The following is a 21,650-nucleotide window of genomic DNA, read 5'->3' on the forward strand; positions in this document are numbered from 1 at the left end:
GTTCTTGAGCTGTGATTTAAACATGAGCTTTTCCTGCTGCGCTCTCCTGCCTCTAATATAAACGATTTAGAATGTCCATGGCAAATATTTGTCAGTAATATTTCCTCATTAAATATATTTTGAAAAAGCATCACTGTTATTTGAAGAATAATTTTAAAAGCATATATACAGCAGTAAAACTGGAGTATTGAGCATAAATTTACTTCCTTCTTATTCAGGTTTAATTCCTTGGTTCTCAATATGCCAGGCAACAAGCTTCCTCTCTCCTTTTCTCTGTCTTTAAGTTCTCTGCAGTGGAAGTCTCCAGGCATTAGTGGATGAATAAGGAAGGGAACAGGGACAGTCATTTTATAATTAAATTGTTATCTTCTACATTGGTCAGGCTGGACAGAAACGTGACTCAAAGATCACCACTGGCTGTAATCCTTTTGTGTTGCTATTGGCATGGGATGGAGATTTCTACCATAATCCTAACATGAAAGAAGAAGAAGTCAATCAAAAATCATTTTCTTAAAGTTTCCATTAAAAAATTATTGTAAACACAGGGTGAGATGTGTGTGCTGTTAGAATCAGTCAACAAGTAAATATTTATAGACTATCCACCATGTGTTCTGAGCTAGGCTGCAGTAGTATAAGACATAGTAATATAGTCCTCATGAGCTAACTTACAGGGTATCAGCTCTAAATACAGCTAAATTCAGAAGGGATGGAAATTTAAAAGGGCTGAAGAGGTCAATACAGGCTTGAGGCATGGTAGAAATTTGGATTGGCAAAGGACAGAAAGAAGGAGGGTGTTAAAAACAGTGGGAATAGCATGGACAAAGATCAAGTTAGGAATAAGTGTTATGGGGGCAGTAAAGAAACCAGTCTCTCAAAATTCGTGTACATGCTAGAGAACAAGGGGAAATAAAGTAGATAGGTAAAGAGGATCCAAGGCAAAGAGGCTGGATTTCATATTAAAAGGCACAGGGTCAGATAATAACAGGTTGATGAGAATGTAGAGACATCTCCATACACTGTTGGTGGGGATGTAAAATGGTGCAGAGACTTTGGAAAATAGTTTGACACTTTCTCAAAAAGTTAAACATAAGAGTTACCACTTGACCCAGCAATTCCACTCTTATGTGTAATCCCAAGAAAAATTAAAACATATATCCAAACAAAAACCTGAACACCACTGTTCATAATTCATAATAATAAAAAATGGAAGCAAGTTAAATGTATATCACTCGAATCAATGGATAAATAAAATATGTTATATCTATATGATGGGATACTATTCAAGCCATAAAAAGGAATGAAGTACTGATACATGCTACAACAAGGATGAACCTTGAAAACATGCCAAGTGGAAGAAGTCACACAGACCACGTATTTTATGATTCGCTTTATATGAACTGTGCAGAAATATCCAAATATAGAGAGACAGAAAGTAGATTGGTGGTATTTAGGAATGGGGGGATGAGAAAGTAGGGGGTGACAGCTAAAGGGTATGAAGTTTCTTTTTGATGTGGTGGAAAGGTTCCAAACTGATTGTGGTTATGGTTATACAACTCTGTGAATATACTAAAAACCACTGTAGTAGGTGAACTTTATGATATGTGAATTATATATCAATAAAACTGTTACCAAAAAAGGAAATATTGAAAGGGATTTCAAATGTCCAAATATGACTTCATTGGTGGAGCAGGTAGAGACCTTGATAACAAGGTAACCTTGAGGACATTTGGTATCAAGAGTTTACTAATGAGACATCGCAATTCTAGCCTCAGATGGGACAGGGAGATAAGGATAGGCAGAAGGTAAAAGCGGGGCAAACATCTTATCCAGAAAAGGAAGCACCCAGGATCTTTGTGGCTAGAAATTTTATACCCAAAATTTATTAGACAAATCTCCTCTAAAGTTAAAGACACTATCTTATTCCTTTCTGTGTCCCCAGTGATTTGTAGAGGGCCCAAATTTGAATGGATACTCAAACTATGTCTGTTGAATGTTTGGTTGATAGTCTAGGCATTAAACTAACACTGTTGAATTTGTCAAGTGGTGCTCATGATGAGGTGTTCACCAGCCTGAGGATAAGTAAACAAATAAATAAGGTCAATATGGTGTCTATATCAGTTAAAAGAGCAAGTAGGTAGAAAATCAATAAAGGTGTAAAAGACTTGAATAATACTTGATCAATAGCACTTGACCTAATTGATATTTATAGAACACTCAACCCAAAAGCAGTAGAATACACACTCTTTTCAAGGGCACGGAGAATATTTACCAAGATAAACCATATTCTGGATAATAAAACCATGTTTCCATAAATTTAAAAATATTCAAACAAAGTATGTTTTTTGACTCCTGAGAATTTAAATTAGAAATCAGTAACAGAAAGATATTTGAAAAATCTCCAGATACTTGGAAACCAAATAACATACTTCTAAATAATATATGGGTTAAAGAAGAAGTGGAAAGGAAAGTTAGAATGTATTTTGAATTAAATGAAAATGAAAACATAGCATACAAAATTGGGGGGATGCAGCTAAAGCAACATCTAGAGGGAGATTTTTAACAATAAAATTATAGAAGAAAGGTCTCAAATTAATGACCCCACTTTCCAACCTAAGAAACTAGAAAAAGAAGAGCAAATTAAATTCAAATAAAGCAGGAGAAAGGAAGTAATAAAGCTCAGAGAAAAATCATTGGAATAGAAAACAGAAACATAGAAAATCACTAAAACTAAAAGCTGGTTCTTTGGGAAGATCAATAAAATTGATGACTCTCTTCCCAGACTGATCAGTAAAAAAGATGAAGATGCGTATTTCCAAACAAAGAATGAGAGAAGTGACATCACTAGAGATCTTGCAGACATTTTCAGGATAATCTGAGCGTATTATAAATAATTTAATAAGCAATATTCTAAACAAATTTATGCCAACAAATTCGACAACTTAGACACTGTCTTTGAAAGACACAATCAAAGCTGTCTTCAAAGCTGTATTCAAAGGAATAGTTCTATAAGTATTAAAGAAATTGAATTTGCAGTTCAGAATTTTCCCACAAAGAAAATTGGCCCAATTCACTGATAAATTCTGCCACATATTTAAGGAAGAAGGTAATACCAATTCCACACAAACACTTTCAGAACATTGACAGGGAGGCAATACTTCCTAACCCATTCTTTGAAGGCAGTATTACTCAGATACCAAAACTAGACAAAGATATTACTAGAAAATAAAACTATTGACCAATATCTCTCATGAACATAGAGGAAAAATTTCATAACCAAATTTTAGTTGTCTACCTTCCTACATTGTTGTAGGAATGCAAGGGTGAACATTCAACTACATTAACATACTACAAAAGGGAAACCATATGATCTCGATAAATACAGAAAAAGTAGTTGGTAACATCCAATCTCCATTCCTGATAAAAACTTTCCATAATCTAGGAGTAAAAAGGAACCTCCTGAATCCTCTACAAAACGTACGGTTAACATTATGCTTAGTGGTGAGAGATTGAATGTTTTTCCTCTAAGATCAGGAACAAGAGAATAATGTCCATTCTCACTGTGGCTATAGAGTATTATACTGGAGGTGCTAGCCAGTGCAGTTGGGCTGAAGTCAGCTGATTCAGACTGAAAATATAAAGTTCTAAGTTCTACACTCAAACAGAAACAAACAAACAAAAGAACTTTCAGATAAGGTTGAAAAGGTTTAGGATTCACTTTTTGAAAAACTTACCATTGAAGATCATAAAAATTAAAGTTTTATATAATCAGTTATAACTTAAACCTATTTTTAAAAGCAAAATACTCAAAATTATACTGTGGGATTAAGGTCCAATACAATTTCTCCCTTTGAGGTATCACTGTAACTTAAAAGTCCCCCCCAAAACTGTTCCATATAAGATTGATGACAAAAGTATGCCAGAAGATGAAGAGAGCAATCAACCCTTGAGATATAGGACTGATATCCCCTTAATATAGAGAGATCCAGAATTATTCTATTAGCTATAATAAATTCATTCAAAGTAATAGCAGGAAAAAATAAAATCAGTCAAAATAGATTTTTTTTTTAAGTTTCTTTTCTCCTTTTGGGTTTTTTCATTAGTACAAATTAGGCTAATTTTTTTTTTCCTGATAAGATTCTTAGGAAGCCTGTGTCAAAAAACAATAGATGTTGGCAAGAATGTGGAGAAACGGGAACCCTTGTGCACTGTTGGTGGGAATCAAACTGGTGCAGCCACTCTGGAAAACAGTGTGGAGGTTTCTCAAGAAATTAAAAAATAGAACCACTCTACGACCCAGCAATAGCACTACTAGGAATTTATCCAAAGGATATAGGAGTTCTGATTCATAGGGGGCACATGTATCCCAATGTCTATAGCAGCGCTATCAACAATAGCCAAATTATGGAAAGAGCCTAAATGTCTATCACCTGATGAATGGATAAAGAAGATGTGGTTTATATATACAATGGGATACTACTTGGCAATGAGAAAGAATGAAATTTGCCATTTGCAACAATGTGGATGGAACTGGAGGGTATTATGCTAAGTTAAATAAGTCAGGCAGAGAAAGACAGATATCATGTGTTTTCACTCATATGTGGAATTTGAGAAACTGAACAGAAGACCATGGGGGAAGGGAAGGGGAAAAAAATTGTTTCAGAGAGGGAGGCAACCTGTAAGAGACTCTTAAATATAAAGAACAAACAGGGTTGGTAGGGGGCAAGCGGGGGAGAGGGAAAATGGGTGATGGGTACTGAGGAGGGCACTTGTTGGGATGAGCACTGGGTGTTCTATGTAAGCAATGAATCACTGGAATCTACCCCCAAAACCAAAAGCATGCTATATACACTGGATGTTAGCTAACTTGACAATAAATTATATTAAAAAAATAAAATAAGAATAAAATTTAATGGTTTCTGTGTCTTCATGTCTCAATAATCCTGTTTATACTCTTAAAATCTTTATTGAAGTGGTGTTTTCCTCTGTCATTTACCTTTTTAATGAAGAGTTAAGTTTCAGCCCGAATTTTATTGTTTTTTTGTTTTTTTTGGTTTTTTTTTTTTTGCATGGGCATTTTCTACTGACTTCTTTCAGACCACTCACCTTCTCTTTTATCTGTGCCTATGGCTCTACTGTTTTGTTATTCACTTAACCTCTATTTACCCTTGTTACTTACCATTGTCTCATTCTCTTTATTTGTTCATTCAAAAAGTATTTATTAAGCACCTAATATGGGCCAAACAGGCACTTTTTTTAGTGACAAGAGACACAATTATATTCGAGATGGACAGAGAGATGTTTGCTATACTCTAATTTGGTCAGTTGTGTCCACTCTAAGTAAGACACTTACTTAGTGTAAGACACACTGTACTTTGTCTCTGTGTCTGTACTGTGAAACCATTGACTGACCCAGCAGCCTCTTAGGAGTTAGAAAGGATGTGTCTAAAGGGACAATTTGGCACATGGTTCTTTTAACAGTAACCTTGGTTGCTGCCTGGGGGCAGATGTGGCTAGGTACGTGACTTTGGGCAAATCATTTTGGCTTCTCTGGGTCTTACTTTCCTCACCTACAAAAGAATACTACTCAAGACTAGTGTTTGCTGAACACTTATTATATATAGTCAGTATCCTGAGCACTTTATACATGTTAACTAAGGTCATCCTTATAATGAACTTCTACATCTCCATTTTTCAGGTGAGGAAAGTGAGGCACAGGCACATTAAGTGACTGCCCATGGTCATACAGTTGTTAGGTAGCAATTGGGATTTAGATCTAGTTAGCCTTGCTCTAGAGTCCAAACTTGTCAACCATTACATTATATATTATCCATCAGCTGTAGGAGTCAGATTAGGTAGTCTATCACATTGTCCATTGCTAGTTACAAAGGTTAACTAATATAAAATATAGGTTGAGAATATGGGCTTATTTTTAAAGTGGGATCATGGAGGCATGTATAATGCTTGTGGCAACACAAGCGGCCTTAATTGGAAAAGTGATCCATACTAAACGACCTCCAGAACTCCATGCATGGCCTGTACTTTCCCACTCCAGGGTCTTTTCATTGTTTTATATTTTTAATCAACTTTATTGCAGTAAAGTTGACATAGGATAAAATATGTCTATTTTAAGAGTACTGAGTTTTGGCAAATGTACATGTCTGTGTAACCACCACTACTATCACCCCAAAAAGTTCCCAGATGTCCCTTCCAAGTTAATCTTCATCCCCACTTGCAGCCCTAGGGAGCTGTGGATCTCTTTTCTTTCTATCATTAGAGAAAGGATATCACATAAATGTAGTAATTACAGGATGTATTCTTTTTTTTTTTTTTTTTTTTTTTTTTTTTTTTAGTCTGGATTTTTTTCATTCAGCATGATGTTTTTGGGATTTACCTATGTTACCTTTGCATTTGACATTTTCTCCAAGGAACACTTTCCAAAAATCCTGTCCATCCTTCAAAGCCCATCCCAGATGATATCTTTTGTTTTCTTCTTTACTTCAAATCCTAACCTTTACGGTATGTAGTGTTTCATCCTCACAGTCAAAGTTTTACCTTGTCCATTAATAATCACTTAATTGTTTTCTAAGGCATATCTCTAAGTCATCTCTTTAGATATCTTTAATATTTCTTTTGGCATTCTGACTGTCAAGTTTTGCATTTGAGCACTTAATTTTCTGCATAATACCTTGCATATCAGGGAAGGTGGAGATGGAAACCATTTCATCCTTAAAAGCAATGACAGGGAATCTTTAAATTGATAATTACTAACCCACAAAAATCAACATACATTAGATATTTCCCCAAGTGAGAACACTCTCCTTTTGCAGTTTTAAAAGAGGGACTAATAGTTCCATTAAAAAAGAAAATATAAAAATTTCCTTGAGATTTGTAATCCAGCATAATATGCTTCTAAGTTATTTTATTTGGGGAGAAATATGAGGAAAATAAGAATAAATGAAGGGAAAGAGAAAGGAAAAAAGCTAAAAGAAAGACTGACACATAGAAGATAACATACAGACAGAGAAACTGACAGGTTCTTAAAACTAAACACTGGGAAAGACACATTAAGAGAGAGACACATAGTTTACAACATGCACACACAGAGATGATCACATATTATCTTTTATGTGGTAATATTTCCATCTTGTGGCCTTTTAGGGTATTTCCTCTAAAGGATTTTAAAGTCAAACTGTTGCTCATTATAAGCATAAATGGGAATTACCTCTTGGCACATACTCTAATGGCTAATTGAAATAAACCAAAAACTAGAGACTAACCCCCCCGCCCCCCCACTGTTGTCTAGGATTTCTAGCTCTTACACATGGCATCACTTAACACAGAGGGAACATGGGATGGGGTATACAAAGTACCCTGTTCACACAGAGGTGAATGAAGAATGGTTTGCACAGATAAGGAGTCTATTGTTTCTTGCCCGCTTCCTACACTAAGAGTGTTTGGGAGATCCAGACTGATCCTTATCTCCCCTCCATTTCTTCTGGTTTTCATCCCAATTCACACCCCTCTCCAAATCCCAACAGTATTAGCAATTTCTGGAAAGATCAATTCGATTTGGCTTCTGTTATCACCATGGTTTTGTCATCATGCATACCTATTTTTTGACTAGTGAGTGGTTGGTGTAAGGTGAGGGAAAGTAGGAAGCATGCCTTGTGCACAATCATCCTGAGAGAAGGAAGAAGGTGATTCCACACTTACATGATTTTCCATACAAATTTGATTGTTGGGCATGTGGTCCAGGCTTATCTAATCAAAACCAAGAATACCTAAACCAGAGTGATTGATGTAAGTAAGGGTGGGTTGTTAGATTGAACAGTTCTCTGCAAAGGGCTCTAGGTAGTGTTGTCAGGCCAAATCAACTAGATCACTACTCTTTCTTTCATTTATTCTACACATACTCAGGTGTCAGGCATTCTGGACACAGTGCTGAACAGTCCAGTGGAGGAGTCAGTGTGAAGAGAGAGGTGAGGAGCAGTGGAGAAGGACTTGGGGATCTCCATGGAGGTCAGGAGGGAATTGTGTGCTGTGCACTCATAAATTATCTGTTAGTGTTTCTTTTAAGGATATGAATTGATAAATTTAGTGGGAAAAACATCAAAAGAAGAAAGAACTTGTGATTGACCTAATTTAATCAGAAGTTTAATTAGTAAGAATCTATTTCAGTCAACTAAAGAGTTGTGGAAATTTAAGCTGAATATATAAATGGCAAAAATGAGGAAGAAAGAGAGATTGTAAAACGTGTATGTGGGAGTATGACTTGAGAAGACTTCTAGGAGAAAGTGAATTTTGAAAAAGAGTTAAAAATTTGTGGTGGACAGTATTACATGGGACAAAAATGGATGGTGCTTCAGGTGTGGGATATAATCTAAACAAAAATGCTATGCCAAAAATTCATAAGTGCTTTATGGGGAGGTGCCAGTCAGGTTGGCTTATGAGAGAATTGAGAGAAGGTAGGGGTTGAAATCTAGGCTGAGATACTTACATTAGATTGTATAGATTATAGGGGTGATACATTTCCATATAGGTCTTAATAATGAGAGTGAATAGGGGTGCCTGGGTGGCTCAGTCTGTTAAGTGTCCGACTTCAGCTCAGGTCATGATCTCACGGTTTGTGGGTTTGAGCCCTGTGTCAGGCTCCATGCTGACAGCTCGGAGCCTGGAGCCTGCTTCGGATTCTGGGTCTCCCTCTCTCTCTCTCTGTCTCTCTCTGCCCCTCCCTCTCTCTCGCTCTCTCAAAAAATGAATAAACATTAAAAAAAATTTAAAAAATAATGAGGGTGAATAATTGCTGGTCTATCTCCTGATACAAAAGACATGGCCAACATCTTAAATTCTAGAATTCCCACCCAACTGCCTGGGTTCCTGAGGCTTAAAGGAAGCTTTTACAGAAAGCACACAGGACATTTTGGCCAATGACCACATGTTATTCCTCCCTAGAGCTGTGACCCTTTTTTTTCTGTCTCCTCTCCTGAATGAATTGTGCCAGACTGTGTATGAGCCAGGAGGGCACATCTTAACTTGTAAGTTGGGTAAACTGAGGTGTCTGTGTGGTGGATATTTTTTAAAATTTTGCCTGCTTTGCTTCTCTTTTTTCCTCCTTTGGTAACACCCTGATTTCCCTTTGGGGGTCCACTCCCCCTCTAACTCTCAGCCTATGTAATTTGAAAGGACTCCACTCCTAGTTTCAGTGATAGATATGTGATCTTGGACTAGTCGATCAGTGTGGTTTCTGGGACTTATACAGGAGATCTTGGGAAATAAGAGCCGAGTAGTAAAGATTTTATGAGCCTGAAGCTATTATAGAGGTTGAAAACTGCTAACCCTGAGGAATAAGGAACAGAGATGGAGATGAAAGCATCTACTTGTATCTGGAATACTTCTGAAATTTTCAGTATTATGGGCTACTAATAATATGAGTTTCTTCTGTTTAAGCCAGTTTGGTTTGGGTTTTCTACAGTATGGAACTAAAAGTCCCACTCTTGACTGTAGCCTCATTCTTACAGCTTTTTTCATATATGCCCAAGCTTTGGTCTTGACAATCTAGATCTTACTTCCTTGTTTGGAAAGGAGTCACTGAAGAACAGAAATGTCAAATTACCCACTGGAAGCCTCTTTTCCCTTCAACCCCACCCTGGTCTTGTCGGCTTTTCAAGAGCTGGAGTCTTCCTTTTAGGCGACATGGAAGGGAAGGGAGGAAAGACAACAGTATTTGCTAAAAGATTGTCCCTTTGTTCCTCCATCTTAAAACTCCACTCTTTATCATAATGGCTCTTGAAGTCTTTTTGGTCTTTGTCATTAGAGCGCTTCTTTGCCAGGCTGCAGGAAACAGGTGATGCAGTGCAAGGAAGGAGACTTTAAGTACCTCATAGAGATGAGAAACTTTAGCCAACAATGATGTCTGAGTGTGGTTTTCCCCACAAGAGAAGGGCTGAGAAGCACTTGCAGGTCCTGGCTCATTCTGCCAGCCTCGACACCACTCCTTACCCTATGATAGTCTCTAAAATGACTGACATAACTAGAGATGCTGGAGAGGATGTGGAGAAACAGGAACCCTCTTGCACTGTTGGTGGGAATGCAAATTGGTGCAGCCGCTCTGGAAAGCAGTGTGGAGGTTCCTCAGAAAATTAAAAATAGACCTACCCTATGACCCAGCAATAGCACTGCTAAGAATTTACCCAAGGGATACAGGAGTACTGATGCATAGGGGCACTTGTACCCCAATGTTTATAGCAGCACTCTCAACAATAGCCAAATTGTGGAAAGAGCCTAAATGTCCATCAACTGATGAATGGATAAAGAAATTGTGGTTTATATACACAATGGAATACTATGTGGCAATGAGAAAGAATGAAATATGGCCTTTTGTAGCAACGTGGATGGAACTGGAGAGTGTTATGCTAAGTGAAATAAGCCATACAGAGAAAGACAGATACCATATGGTTTCACTCTTATGTGGATCTTGAGAAACTTAACAGAAACCCATGGGGGAGGGGAAGGAAAAAAAAAAGAGGTTAGAGTGTGAGAGAGCCAAAGCAAAAGAGACTGTTAAAAACTGAGAAGAAACTGAGGGTTGATGGGGGGTGGAAGGGAGGGGAGGGTGGGTGATGGGTATTGAGGAGGGCACCTTTTGGGATGAGCACTGGGTGTTGTATGGAAACCAATTTGACAATAAATTTCATATATTGAAAAAAAATAAAAATAAATAAAATGACTGACATAGGTTGTATATTCTTTGTTTCTTTATACCTTTTCCCAAGGGTCTGTGGTGGTAGGGTTCTACATACACAGCTGTTGTAGTTATCATTTTTAACCTGGTTGCCTAATTAGAAGCATATTGAAATGCTACTATAATAATCATCATCTGTTTAGAACTTGAAAGTTTATAAATTGCTTTCACATATGTCATCACATCTCATCTTTAATAGAACCTTGGGCAGAAAGTGGGCTAGATATTGAGGCCATTTTACAGATGAAGAGACTGACTTAGAACAGTGGCTTGCCAGGGATGATGCAGCTAATTTATGGGTGAGCTGGAGCTGAAGCTGGAGACTGGGTCATTCAGCTCATGTTCAGGAATGTCTCCTCTCCCCTCCCCCTATAATCATGCACGCTCTGATAGGTCAGTCTGGAACTGAGGAAAAAATAAAAGCAGTATAAAACAAGGTTTGATTGAAAAATCAAGGTAACTACATAAGACACGAACAACTATGTAGGATTTAAGTCAGACCAGACTTTTATCTTCAGAAATTTTATGAAATGAGAAAAATTATGATGTCTCTTCTATGTGCAATTCAATTCAAAAATACAAAACAAGACTAAAGTCTAAAATGAGTGTAGGAATTCCACCTAAGTTCCAGTTATTTTCTATGATGACTACTTCAGTGATTATTTTTGAAATATCCAATATCAAATCTTTGTAAGGAGAGGTGTTTTTTTTTTTTTGTTTGTTTGTTTTTTGTTTTTTTTTTTCCTGTGCCCTTGATTTGCTTGTGTCCTAAGCTTAGTTGGCCTGTTGGGTGGTCCATCACATTGTATTGTGAATAATATTTTGGTAAAAGTAGTGGCTAAATGCGATAACACTAGCATATGGAATTTAATAGGTACTAAACTAATACTTGTTATAAGAGGACAATATCTGTAATTTACCATAATTGTAAAAATACTCCATGTACTCCATTTAATACATAGTATTAAATCCGTTCCAGGATATTTAAAAGCTCTTAGGGGCTGGGGCACCTGGGTGGCTCAGTTGGTTAGGCAACCGACTTTGGCTCAGGTCATGATCTCACAGTTTGTGGGTTTGAGCCCTGCATTGGGATCTGTGCTGACATCTCAGAGCCTGGAGCCTACTTCAGATTCTGTGTCTCCCCCTCTGTCTACCCCACCCTTGCTCACGCTCTGTGTCTCTCTGTCTCTCAATAATAAATAAACATTAAAAAAAAATTTTAAAGCTCTTAGAGGCCATACTTTAGGTATTCTGAACCCCTGGACTAAAGAACAGTTGAACCAAGGCTTTAAACAGATAATCAAATTAAATTACTATCAATTTTGCAGAAGTCAGTTACTTAGAATGTTTGAAAAGGCAATTTGAGCCCAAAGCTATGTATAGCAACATCATTTAGATACTGTCTTTTTGAGGTGACCACTTTATCTGTCTTGCCTGGGTCAGCCCAATTCTGCTATACAGTGAACTGCTATCTAAGTGAAGGATGTACCTGCCAAGCCTCAACCTTCTTGATATCTGCGCAGGAACCATTGGTGAAGAGCCCTCTTCCAGGTAAGCATGTATATATATCTTGCAGGGCATGAGCAATGGAATAGACCGCTAAGTAGACATTGTAGGATATCCGTAAATGTGTATAATCCATGTAAGGGGTCTCCACGCTGCTGATGTTCTCGTCCCCTGTACAGAGAGGTCGCAAGGCAGTGGAGCTATTGCTTATCCTGCCACCACCTTCTTCATGACCTCTCAGGAAAGTGTCCAGTGCTAAAGGTCCTTTAGCACCTTCTTGGAGGTGGCAGTTAAAGGTTTCTTCCCAAAACTCCTTGGCAAAACCATTGTGGACAGACTTTCGGGGATGGACTTTCTGCAGGAATTCCCGGAAACCTGGGATCTGTCCAGCCTTCAGAGCGAATCCAATGGTGCCTCCAACCACATGGAAGTACTCGGGCATGGCAATCAAGGAAGAGCTGGCCCAGGCCTCGCTGGCCAGCCAGATCCTCCCTGTGATATTACGCCGGACAATCTCCTTGATAAGGGGTTCAAGGTCTGGGCCACTAGAGAAAACAACAATGACTTTGGCTGTGGAATTCTGGATCACCTCCACCACTTGCTGGATCTCTTCTTCATCAGAATACTGGGAGATGAGTTCACTGAAGTCGATGCAGATGTCCCTCTCCTCAGCTTCCTCTCGAAACTTCTCAATCCCTGGCCGGCCGTAGTCATCATCAGCAGCAATTGTGCCCACCCAGTTCCAGCGGAAATACTCGATAATGTCTGCCATGGCAGTGGCCTGGTGTTCATCATTGGGGATGGTACGGAGAAAGGACTTGAACTGATTTTTGTTGCTGAGGAGTCTGCTGGAGGAGGCATAGCTGACCTGGAAAGAACATAGGATGAATGAGTGAATGAGGTGCCAGATGAACCTCAAGGCTCTGTGGGGTTGGCTTTTTGAGCATTCATTAATTTATCAAACATGCTGTTCATTGCAGATGGGATGAAAGGATGAAGACAACCAGAATATGTTCCTCTCCAGTGTGAGCACTCAAGCATCAGTCAGTCTTTGGGGGAGCATTCTAATTCCCAGTGGGTGATTCTTCACAATGCCACTTTCAGAAATGGGTCTGGCCATAAAGTCAACCCAATAATAGTAGAATCTACTTACCCTTTCAAGGAGAGTCTTTACACGCTGTTGCAAAGTTGCTCCTAACTTCCTTTGTGATGCCTCATTGGTTATCATATATACATGTACACATCTTCTTCCTGTTATATCCAGGTTCTGATCTAAACATTTAGCTTCCCCTTTACTATGATGAACACTGTGTCCATGACTCACTTCCGGAAGGAATGCAATTCTCTGTGGGTGATAAACCTAAGGCTCTTCAGAGGAGCCCCAAGGGGTTCCTCTTTCCTAGTCTGTCTAGGTTCTCTCCTCCAGTCTCCAGTTAGTCTCCCTCTTGTTAATGAAGGAGTGTTTAATATTTCTTTTCTCTAGTTTTCTAGAGATATTTTAAAGGAAACTAAGTTAAAAAATTGGGGGGAATGTCTTTAATATTTCTCACCCATTGAAACAATTAGTTTTCTATGTTTAGTGTTTTAAAATGAATTTTCCAATATATTTCTTCTTACCAATGAATAGTTTCTACATCAAAAACATGAAAGACATTGGTGTATGAAAGACCACGACCAACTTTGCTAAAGAGCATGATTTTTCTGACAAGAGCTTTGCTTTTGGAAGTTACAATATAAAATTGACAGTTTTTTCTTTTATCAGCAAGCCCCTTCTTGCTCTATTATGAGAGATCATGAGGTGTAGGTAGTTAGATTAAGTAATTTATTGAGATGTTGTTGTTTCCACAGAGCTCTACTTGCAGACTCAAACAACAGGCTTCTGTCAGATTTTTGCAAATGAAAAACCTACTCAGGCATTTTGTAAATTTATCCATTGATGTTTACTTCTTCTTTTTGAAAAATGGGTTGAAAAGGGTTTTAAAAGGATTAAAATTACAAATATATCTACTCTGAATATGTTTCTCTTAAAGAATGCATTTATAATATTTGTCTAGTTTTTAAAAAGAAACTAGGAATGAGGGGGGTAAATACTACTTCACTACCTGTTCTCCCCACAAAGAAAAAAAAAAAACAACTCTTAAAAATACACGAAACTTTCTTATATTGTGAGAGGGGAGAATTTCATGAATGAGTCAGAAAACTTCTGTCCAGAACTTTTCTAGCTGGTCTGCTTGTTCCATCCACTTGGTGGCATGAGTAGCATAAGAAATACCCTTGGCCTCTGCCCCTACCCTGCAGAGCAGTGGCTCCCAGTTCTGGTGCACATTAGGATCACCTTGGGAGCTTTCAAAACTCCTGATGCCCAGGCTGCATCTCATATCAATTAAACCAGGATCTCTACGGTGTGAAACCCAGGTATTGGTTTTTAAGGCTCCCCATGTGATTCTAACATGCAGTCATGGAAGAGAAACACTACTGTAGATATACTTACATTGTTTTGACTGAGAATTATAGTGTTCGTGACACTTTAATAATTCAAATTTAGCTTAACCTTGTCTTTCATCCAAACCATAAAGAATTAAAACCTTTACATTTATATTCTTTATTTACCTTACCCACAATTATACCTTGTGCCTCTTGGCCACAAAAACTTACTTTCACTGTGAATTAAAAAAATACTGTACAATACGCAAAATTTATAAGATGCATATTTGCATCTTACCCAACACATTTACCGACCATTATTAGATCATTTTGTGCAAAAGTTATAAAGCCAGGGCTTCCCCATGGGAAACACCTTTAATTCCCTGAAGTAAGGATTCGGGAAATGATGACAAGTCTTTTTCAGTTGCCACATGAATATAAAAGGATAAGGTCTATCACCAAAGAAATGGGGACCTCCCAACATATAAATGTGAATTTATCAAAGGTACTCTTAACAAATTTTAAATATTAGACATTGAAAAAAATGAATTTAAAGCATGATCTATAATTTTAAAATTGATGTAAAGGATGTATTACAATTGAGCTGATTCTCTCATCCACGGACATTTAGGTTGTTTCCAACTTTTCACTATTATAAAATGATGTCATAGATCTATAAATATTAACATGAAAAAAGATTTGCTCCATAGGGGAAAAATATGCAACTTTGAACAAATGTTTATTAAAGCACTTGTTTCAGTGAATTGTTAGCATTTGAAAATGCAGACATCTCCTCATCTAGGGTGAGTTCCTGGAGGGTGGACACTATTTGTTCATATGTGCTCTATAAATATTGTTGAACGAAATAGAATATTTTCCATTCTGGAATGTGCAAGACAATGATTAAGTTCTTGTTCTGTGAGAAAATATACTCTGCTTCCCCCTGAGCTAAACTTTAAGCCAGAAGTTAGAGAGGCAGAATTTTAAAGGAATAGGATTAGGGACAGATTTTGAGTTTGAAAGGTGAGTTTACATCATATGGCCTCATTCCTTTTAGTAAAGGCAGAAGAATGGTCATTTACTAAAGGAATGGAATGGAAAATAAATACCTGGCAAAAAAGGCAAAGTTTTACACAAGGTATGTTTAAAAGAATTTTGGAAGAGTTGTGAAGGTTTAGTGGACATGGTTGATATTGGGGTCTCAGAAATCCCAAATGGTCATGATACAGTGCCCCTACTAATTAGAAGGGTTTTTTTTGGTGCCAGTGTAAAGCCAGAGATAGGAAAATAGCAAGCTGTATGGACACTGGGCATGGAAGTCACTCGAGTCCTGATCCCTGCCCGCATTGCCCCATATAAGAAGTTATGTGTACCTGGGGAATATAGAAGAGGCCCAGCAGGTTTGCCACCGCTGTGGAGATGCCCGAACCAGTTGCTCCCACCACAGCGATAGTAGAGGGGATATGCTCTGAGCAGTTGCAGAACTCGTCGAGGTTCAGAGAATCAATTTTATTTTGTGCCACAAAACTCAGAGTGGCCTCCAAGGCTTTAGAAACAGTGTTGCAAGTGTCAAATATCCTGTATCCCAGTGTCATGTTGGGAAGAAGGACTGGGCTGCTGTTTATTTCCTCGATGGCAAATATCATTGCTTGTAACCAGCGAAACCCGCGGAAATTATACCTGCAAGAAAGAAGAAATGGAAGAAAATGGGAGGCTTTCTGGTCAACCACTTAAGAGTAGGGACTGGGCAAAGCTCGGTTTGAATCATGGCTGTGTTATTCTTTGTTTTCATGATGTGTTCTTTGAGACTCAGAGCACTCTCTGTAAAATGGGGACAATGCCTACCTCATATGATAGCTGTGAACATGAGATAATTATGTAAAATTCTCAGCCTGGTGCCTTACACAGAGGAAGCAATGGTAGCAAAGATTGTTATTCGTAATAGAATGAATAATTTGTATCTGCTTCATCCAGCAAAAAGTTTGAAGTTGCTGATCTAAAGTATTAAAAATAATACAGATATTTTTTAAAAAGGACTACAGAAAATATAAATAAGATTAGGATTTTAATATGTAGGAGCTTAAAACTAACCTCAGATTTGCAGAGTCACAAATTTAGATTATGACATTACTGGAGGTCAAAGGGGAAAGGGAGATGATAGAGCTCATCTTTGTAAACGAACAAACAAACAAACATGTAGGAAGGCTGTTTACAAATAGTGATTATTTCTGGGTGGTGGAGCAATGGCTTTTAAAATCGTGGGCTTTTGGTTTATTTATATATTCTGTTTTAAAAAATGAGTATGCATTGCTTTTCAAAGAACATTATTTTAAATAAAAATCGAGCAAATTAAACAAAGAGAAGTAGGGTCAGTTACATAGTTTTCACTCTCCCAAGATTTAGCTCAGAGTGAGGGCTAGTTAAGTATGCTAAATCAGTGTATCAACGTGCAAAGGAGGAAATGTAACAACTCCACAGGTTCTCTCTTTATATGGTAGGTTATACTACTTGAACTCAATGGCAGGAGGTAAGAAATACTTGCTGTACTCCACTGTGTTGTTTAGGTTCCAAACTTTTATTTTTATGTATTTATTTTTTAAATGTTTATTTATTTTTGAGAGAGAGAATGCATGCAAAGAGGGGCAGAGAAACGCAGAGAGAGAGGGAGACAGAGGATCTGAAGTGGGCTCTGCACTGACAGCAGAGAGCCCAATGTGGGGCTCGAATTCATGACTGTGAGATCAGGACCTGAGCCGAAGTCAGACACTTAACCAACTGAGCCCACCCAGGTGCCCCAAGATTCCTAATTTATTCCCCTCCACCCAGTTTCTTAACTTTTAATGTGACCTTTTCTTTTAGTCATTTTCTTTATGTTTCCATCATTTTTTTGTTGTTGTTTAGTTATTTGTTTTAAACCTTAAGTTAAAAGTTAAGTTTTAAGTTAAGAGAGATTATAGAATTTTTCTTTACATAAAACATTTATACCGCTAAACTGATTTTACTATCTTTCTTTAATATAATTTAAAAAATATAGTATTCCAGGGCTTTTTGCTTAACCTTAGGTATATACATGGCACACGCACAACTCTGGTCAGCAGGGTACAACAAAGAAGATATTTGTCCAAATGGGTTATATGAAGAATATGATCACCATAGTTGAAATTCTGTACTTAGTTTTTCTGTATTTATGAGAAAAATTTGAAAATGCTATCTAATTTTAAAGCTCTCATTAGAACATGAACAGAAATCCAGTTTTGTTGGAGCAACTCTAGTTTTCATTTTCATTTTCCAGCAATCAGGAAGACCATGGAAGAGTGCTGGATCCCTTCTGAACATTGCAAGTCTTAGAGAGAAAGTGTTATTTTCTCTTAGAAGTTGGGTAAAGACTTGGGGTGCAGTCACAGTCTCTGATATCCTTGTGAAGGGAGGTGATATACAGTCCATTCTACTCTGTGGAAGTCAGATTTTGTTTGAAGGAACTGCCTAATTCTAGGTGCCATATTCTAGAGTCATGATAAATTAGGGAGCCTCAAATGGAGGGAAATCAAGTCATGAAGTAATTGTTCAGAAAACTGAGATTCAGGCCTAGAAAAGAAGTGATTCAATGGGATAAGTTAGCTGTCTTCACATGGCTGAACAAAGAGTTCAGTGAGAGATTTAGATGGATTCTGTGGTTTCTCCCATCAGTGTTAGGTATATTCTGTGTTAAACAAGAGGATTTCAGCCTTCTATATGAAGGGCTTCCAAAATACTATAGACTGCATTTTGTAGATGCCTGGGTCATGCCAGCCACTGAGGTTTCTTTCAACTTTAAAATCCTTTAAAAAAAAATGAGAATAAGGCAGCTAACACTCAAGTATTATTGACCTTTGGGGCACTTAAGGTAAATGGGAGATGTTACTACTCAGGTTTGCAAGACCTATAATAAATTGCCTTCTAGGTACTTAGTCTTCCATTAAGCAACACTGCCGCCAGATATGAACAATGACAACTCAGTTACCAAGTGACTGGCACATACTCCCAACAGGCCATGGATTTTTCTATTCAGTATATTTGACATTTTACTTTTTGAAAACTTTCTTTTAAAGAGGGTCATGGAATAATTTCAGCATGACTACCACTCACCATTTTTGAAAAAAATAAAACCAAGTTTGAAAAAAAATTATTTTGGGTTTGATACAGCTTTTCTCCAACCACCAGAAGAGAAGAGACTCTCTGACTTGGCTCCTTTCCTTACCTGATACATTCCACAGACTCTGGCCTTGACTTTAGATCTTGATCTTTGGCTGCTACTCCAAAATGAATAGGAAAGAGCCCCCCGAGGATAATGTCCCCTTTCTTCTGAGCTCGTTGGTCAGGCCCATAGGCAGAAGTGCACCAGGTAATTGCCAAGAGGATCAAACAGCAGCTATAAAATGCCATAGTTCTGCTTTCTCTCCAGGGGGAGAAACAAGAGTGCTGGTGGTTCGGGGGCCCCTGGAACTTTTCCCCCTTGGTGCAGTTCACTCCTTGTAGTGGTGGCACATGTCTACAGAGTGATTAATAACAGAATGGAAGCTGTGGTGTTTAAATATCCATTTCTGCCTTTGCCATTGCAGACTGGTAAGGTGGGTGGTCCTTGAGTCTTTAGAAGCCACATCATGTGAAGACTGTGATGCTTTCTAAAAGAAAAGAGAGACAAAATGAATTCAGCTAAGCCTAAATCCCATCTTGTTATGATGACTATAACTGAGGTAGCTTAGAATTTCCATTTAGAGAGGTTGAGGGGTAGCAGGAGGAGACAGCATGACTTAAGAGTCTTAGACTATGTTTTTTTAGTACTTCATGTAAGATACAGAAAACGTCAGTTGCCCATATTGGAGAAGGACTATGTTCAATTGTGAGGCCACATTTTAAAGAGGTCATTGATAAGCTAGGGACCCCACTGATGTTATTGCTGGATTTTAATCCATTCATTTTTCTGCGTGAATAATGCATAGAATTTTCCTAGTAGAAGCAGTTTCTTGCATTAGTATAATATAAATAATATTTTATTCACCACCTATGTTCTTATAGAAAATATAAAATGAGTCATACTCAAGTTTAAATCTGGCTTTAAATCAAACAAAAATGTCAGAAAAGGCCATTTATTCTTTATGCTTTCTTTCTTATGGTGGCTTCCCTTTTTTGTACCTCTTTATCACAGATATCTGGTTTCAGTTTGTAATAGGACACTCCATAAACCTTTGAGGAATAGTTCTTGTAAAAGGACGCAGATAAATCAAAGCTCAGATTATGTTATAAGACTCGACCACTAGATTTAAGGAAAAGTTTCTACTTTAGCATGATTATCCTAGTAGGAACTCTTTGCTCTCTATCTCACCCTCTCTGTGAGTCAATTACCAATGATACGTTGATGTTGGGTAACTATACAGCTTCTCCTGAGGTTCAGGACCAGCCCTGAACTGTCAACTGGTCATCTCTACCTGGATGTCCCACAGGTGCTTACAACTTGACAGGCTCTAAACTCATCTTCCTCCCAGATTTGTTGCTGCTTGTTTTTTAATCTCACCAAATGACGTACCATCCACAAAGACACAAAATGAAGAGTCATCCTAGCCTCCTCCCCTCTCTCCTCATCATTGCCTTTCATATTCAAACAACCACCAAGTCCTGTAGATTCTCCTTCCTAAATCTCTGGAATCCATCTACTCCCTTTCATTTCCAAGGCCATCTTAAGTCTGCCAGCATTTCATACCGGGATTTCTGCAACTATTCCCTAATAAGCATTCTTGCCTCCAGTTTTATCCCTTTGCAGCCTGCCTTTGCAGATCTTTGGACGTCATGGAACACATGGTTTGGAGCACAGGCTCTGAAGTTAAAACTGGCTTTGAATCATAGTTTCACTGTTTTCTAACATATGACTTTGGTAAAGTCACTTTCTGTGATCTCATTAAAATAATGCATGTAGAGCCATTAACATAGTGTAACTAGTAAACTCACAGAAAATGCTAGCTGTAATGAATACCTTTCCAGCCTCACTCTTGGTGGTCTTCTCTTTGAACTCTATACTCCAGCCACACTAAAATTCTTTCAGTTCCTCAATTACACCAGACCCTTCGTAAAATCCCCAGACCTCACACATGCTGTTCCCCCTCATTGGTCCCTCTGGCCTAAACCTTGCCTGGAAAACATCTACTTATCTTTTAGCTTTCCGATGCTTATAACCATGAGGCATAGCTTGCCAAACTGTGGGGTCTTTATGTGAATGGAGAAAAAAATCTCCTGTGGGGTAGACACAGCCTTGTACTAAGGCATCCAGCTTGGGAGTGGAGCACAGGCTGGATTTCCACTCATACTAACCCCTCAGCTATACAGTGAGCAACTTATAGGACTCTTCAAGGAGGTCTTATCTGGACCCTCAGACTAGGCAGGTCTAATCTGTTATAATCTTTTACATCTTGGATCTTGGAGTTCTCCTCTTGGGAGATTTTTCACACTTTATTATAATTACATGTATAAATGTCTGATTCTAGAGCCCAAACCCTTAATCATTGTCGTATGCTATCTCTTGCCCTTTAGGAACCTTACCTCCTCCTCTATCAGCTATTCTAGCAGAGGGTACTCGGTGCCATATGGAAGGAGCACCCCAGCAGACACTCAACATTCATAGAATTGTCTCCAACAATGTCTAGACACCCACGACTATCCTAGTTTTCAGACTCTGGTCCTGTATTTAGATTTTGGGCTTCATTTCTTGGTTGTGCATTCGTAAGTACATGTGCTAAGATCTGAGAATACAAAGATAACAACCATATGCAGTTCCCTAGCCTGAGAAACCCCCAGTACAGGCGCAAGTACACTGGTGTAGAGGATCAGAATTTACCTCAACATTCAGAAGTGAAAAAGAATATTATAACTTTGGTTTCAATGACTGAATTCAGCTGTGCTCCTCAGCACTTAGCCCAGTGTCTTGAAATAGTAACTGCTAAGTAAATGT

At 38.1% G+C, this 21,650-nt stretch overlaps 1 protein-coding gene across 4 annotated transcripts in view; it reads right to left on the reverse strand.

Annotated features, from left to right (window-relative positions):
- Positions 1-21,650, reverse strand: part of CASR (calcium sensing receptor) — an 89,118-nt gene that overhangs the window by 20,581 nt on the left and 46,887 nt on the right. For all 4 annotated transcript variants that reach the window (XR_007155479.1, XR_007155478.1, XM_047874172.1 and 1 more), the window contains exons 2-4: positions 18,909-19,332; positions 16,045-16,351; positions 12,231-13,115 (exon numbers count right to left, since the gene is read on the reverse strand). Coding sequence is in view for 2 of the 4 variants with exons in the window: in XM_047874172.1 (XP_047730128.1) it covers positions 12,231-13,115; positions 16,045-16,351; positions 18,909-19,093 (1,377 nt within the window). In the remaining 2 variants the exon portion in view is untranslated. The remainder of the gene's footprint in view (positions 1-12,230; positions 13,116-16,044; positions 16,352-18,908; positions 19,333-21,650) is intronic.

Source organism: Prionailurus viverrinus, chromosome C2 (assembly GCF_022837055.1).
Source record: "Prionailurus viverrinus isolate Anna chromosome C2, UM_Priviv_1.0, whole genome shotgun sequence".
In the NCBI taxonomy this organism is placed as follows: Eukaryota; Metazoa; Chordata; class Mammalia; order Carnivora; family Felidae; genus Prionailurus; species Prionailurus viverrinus.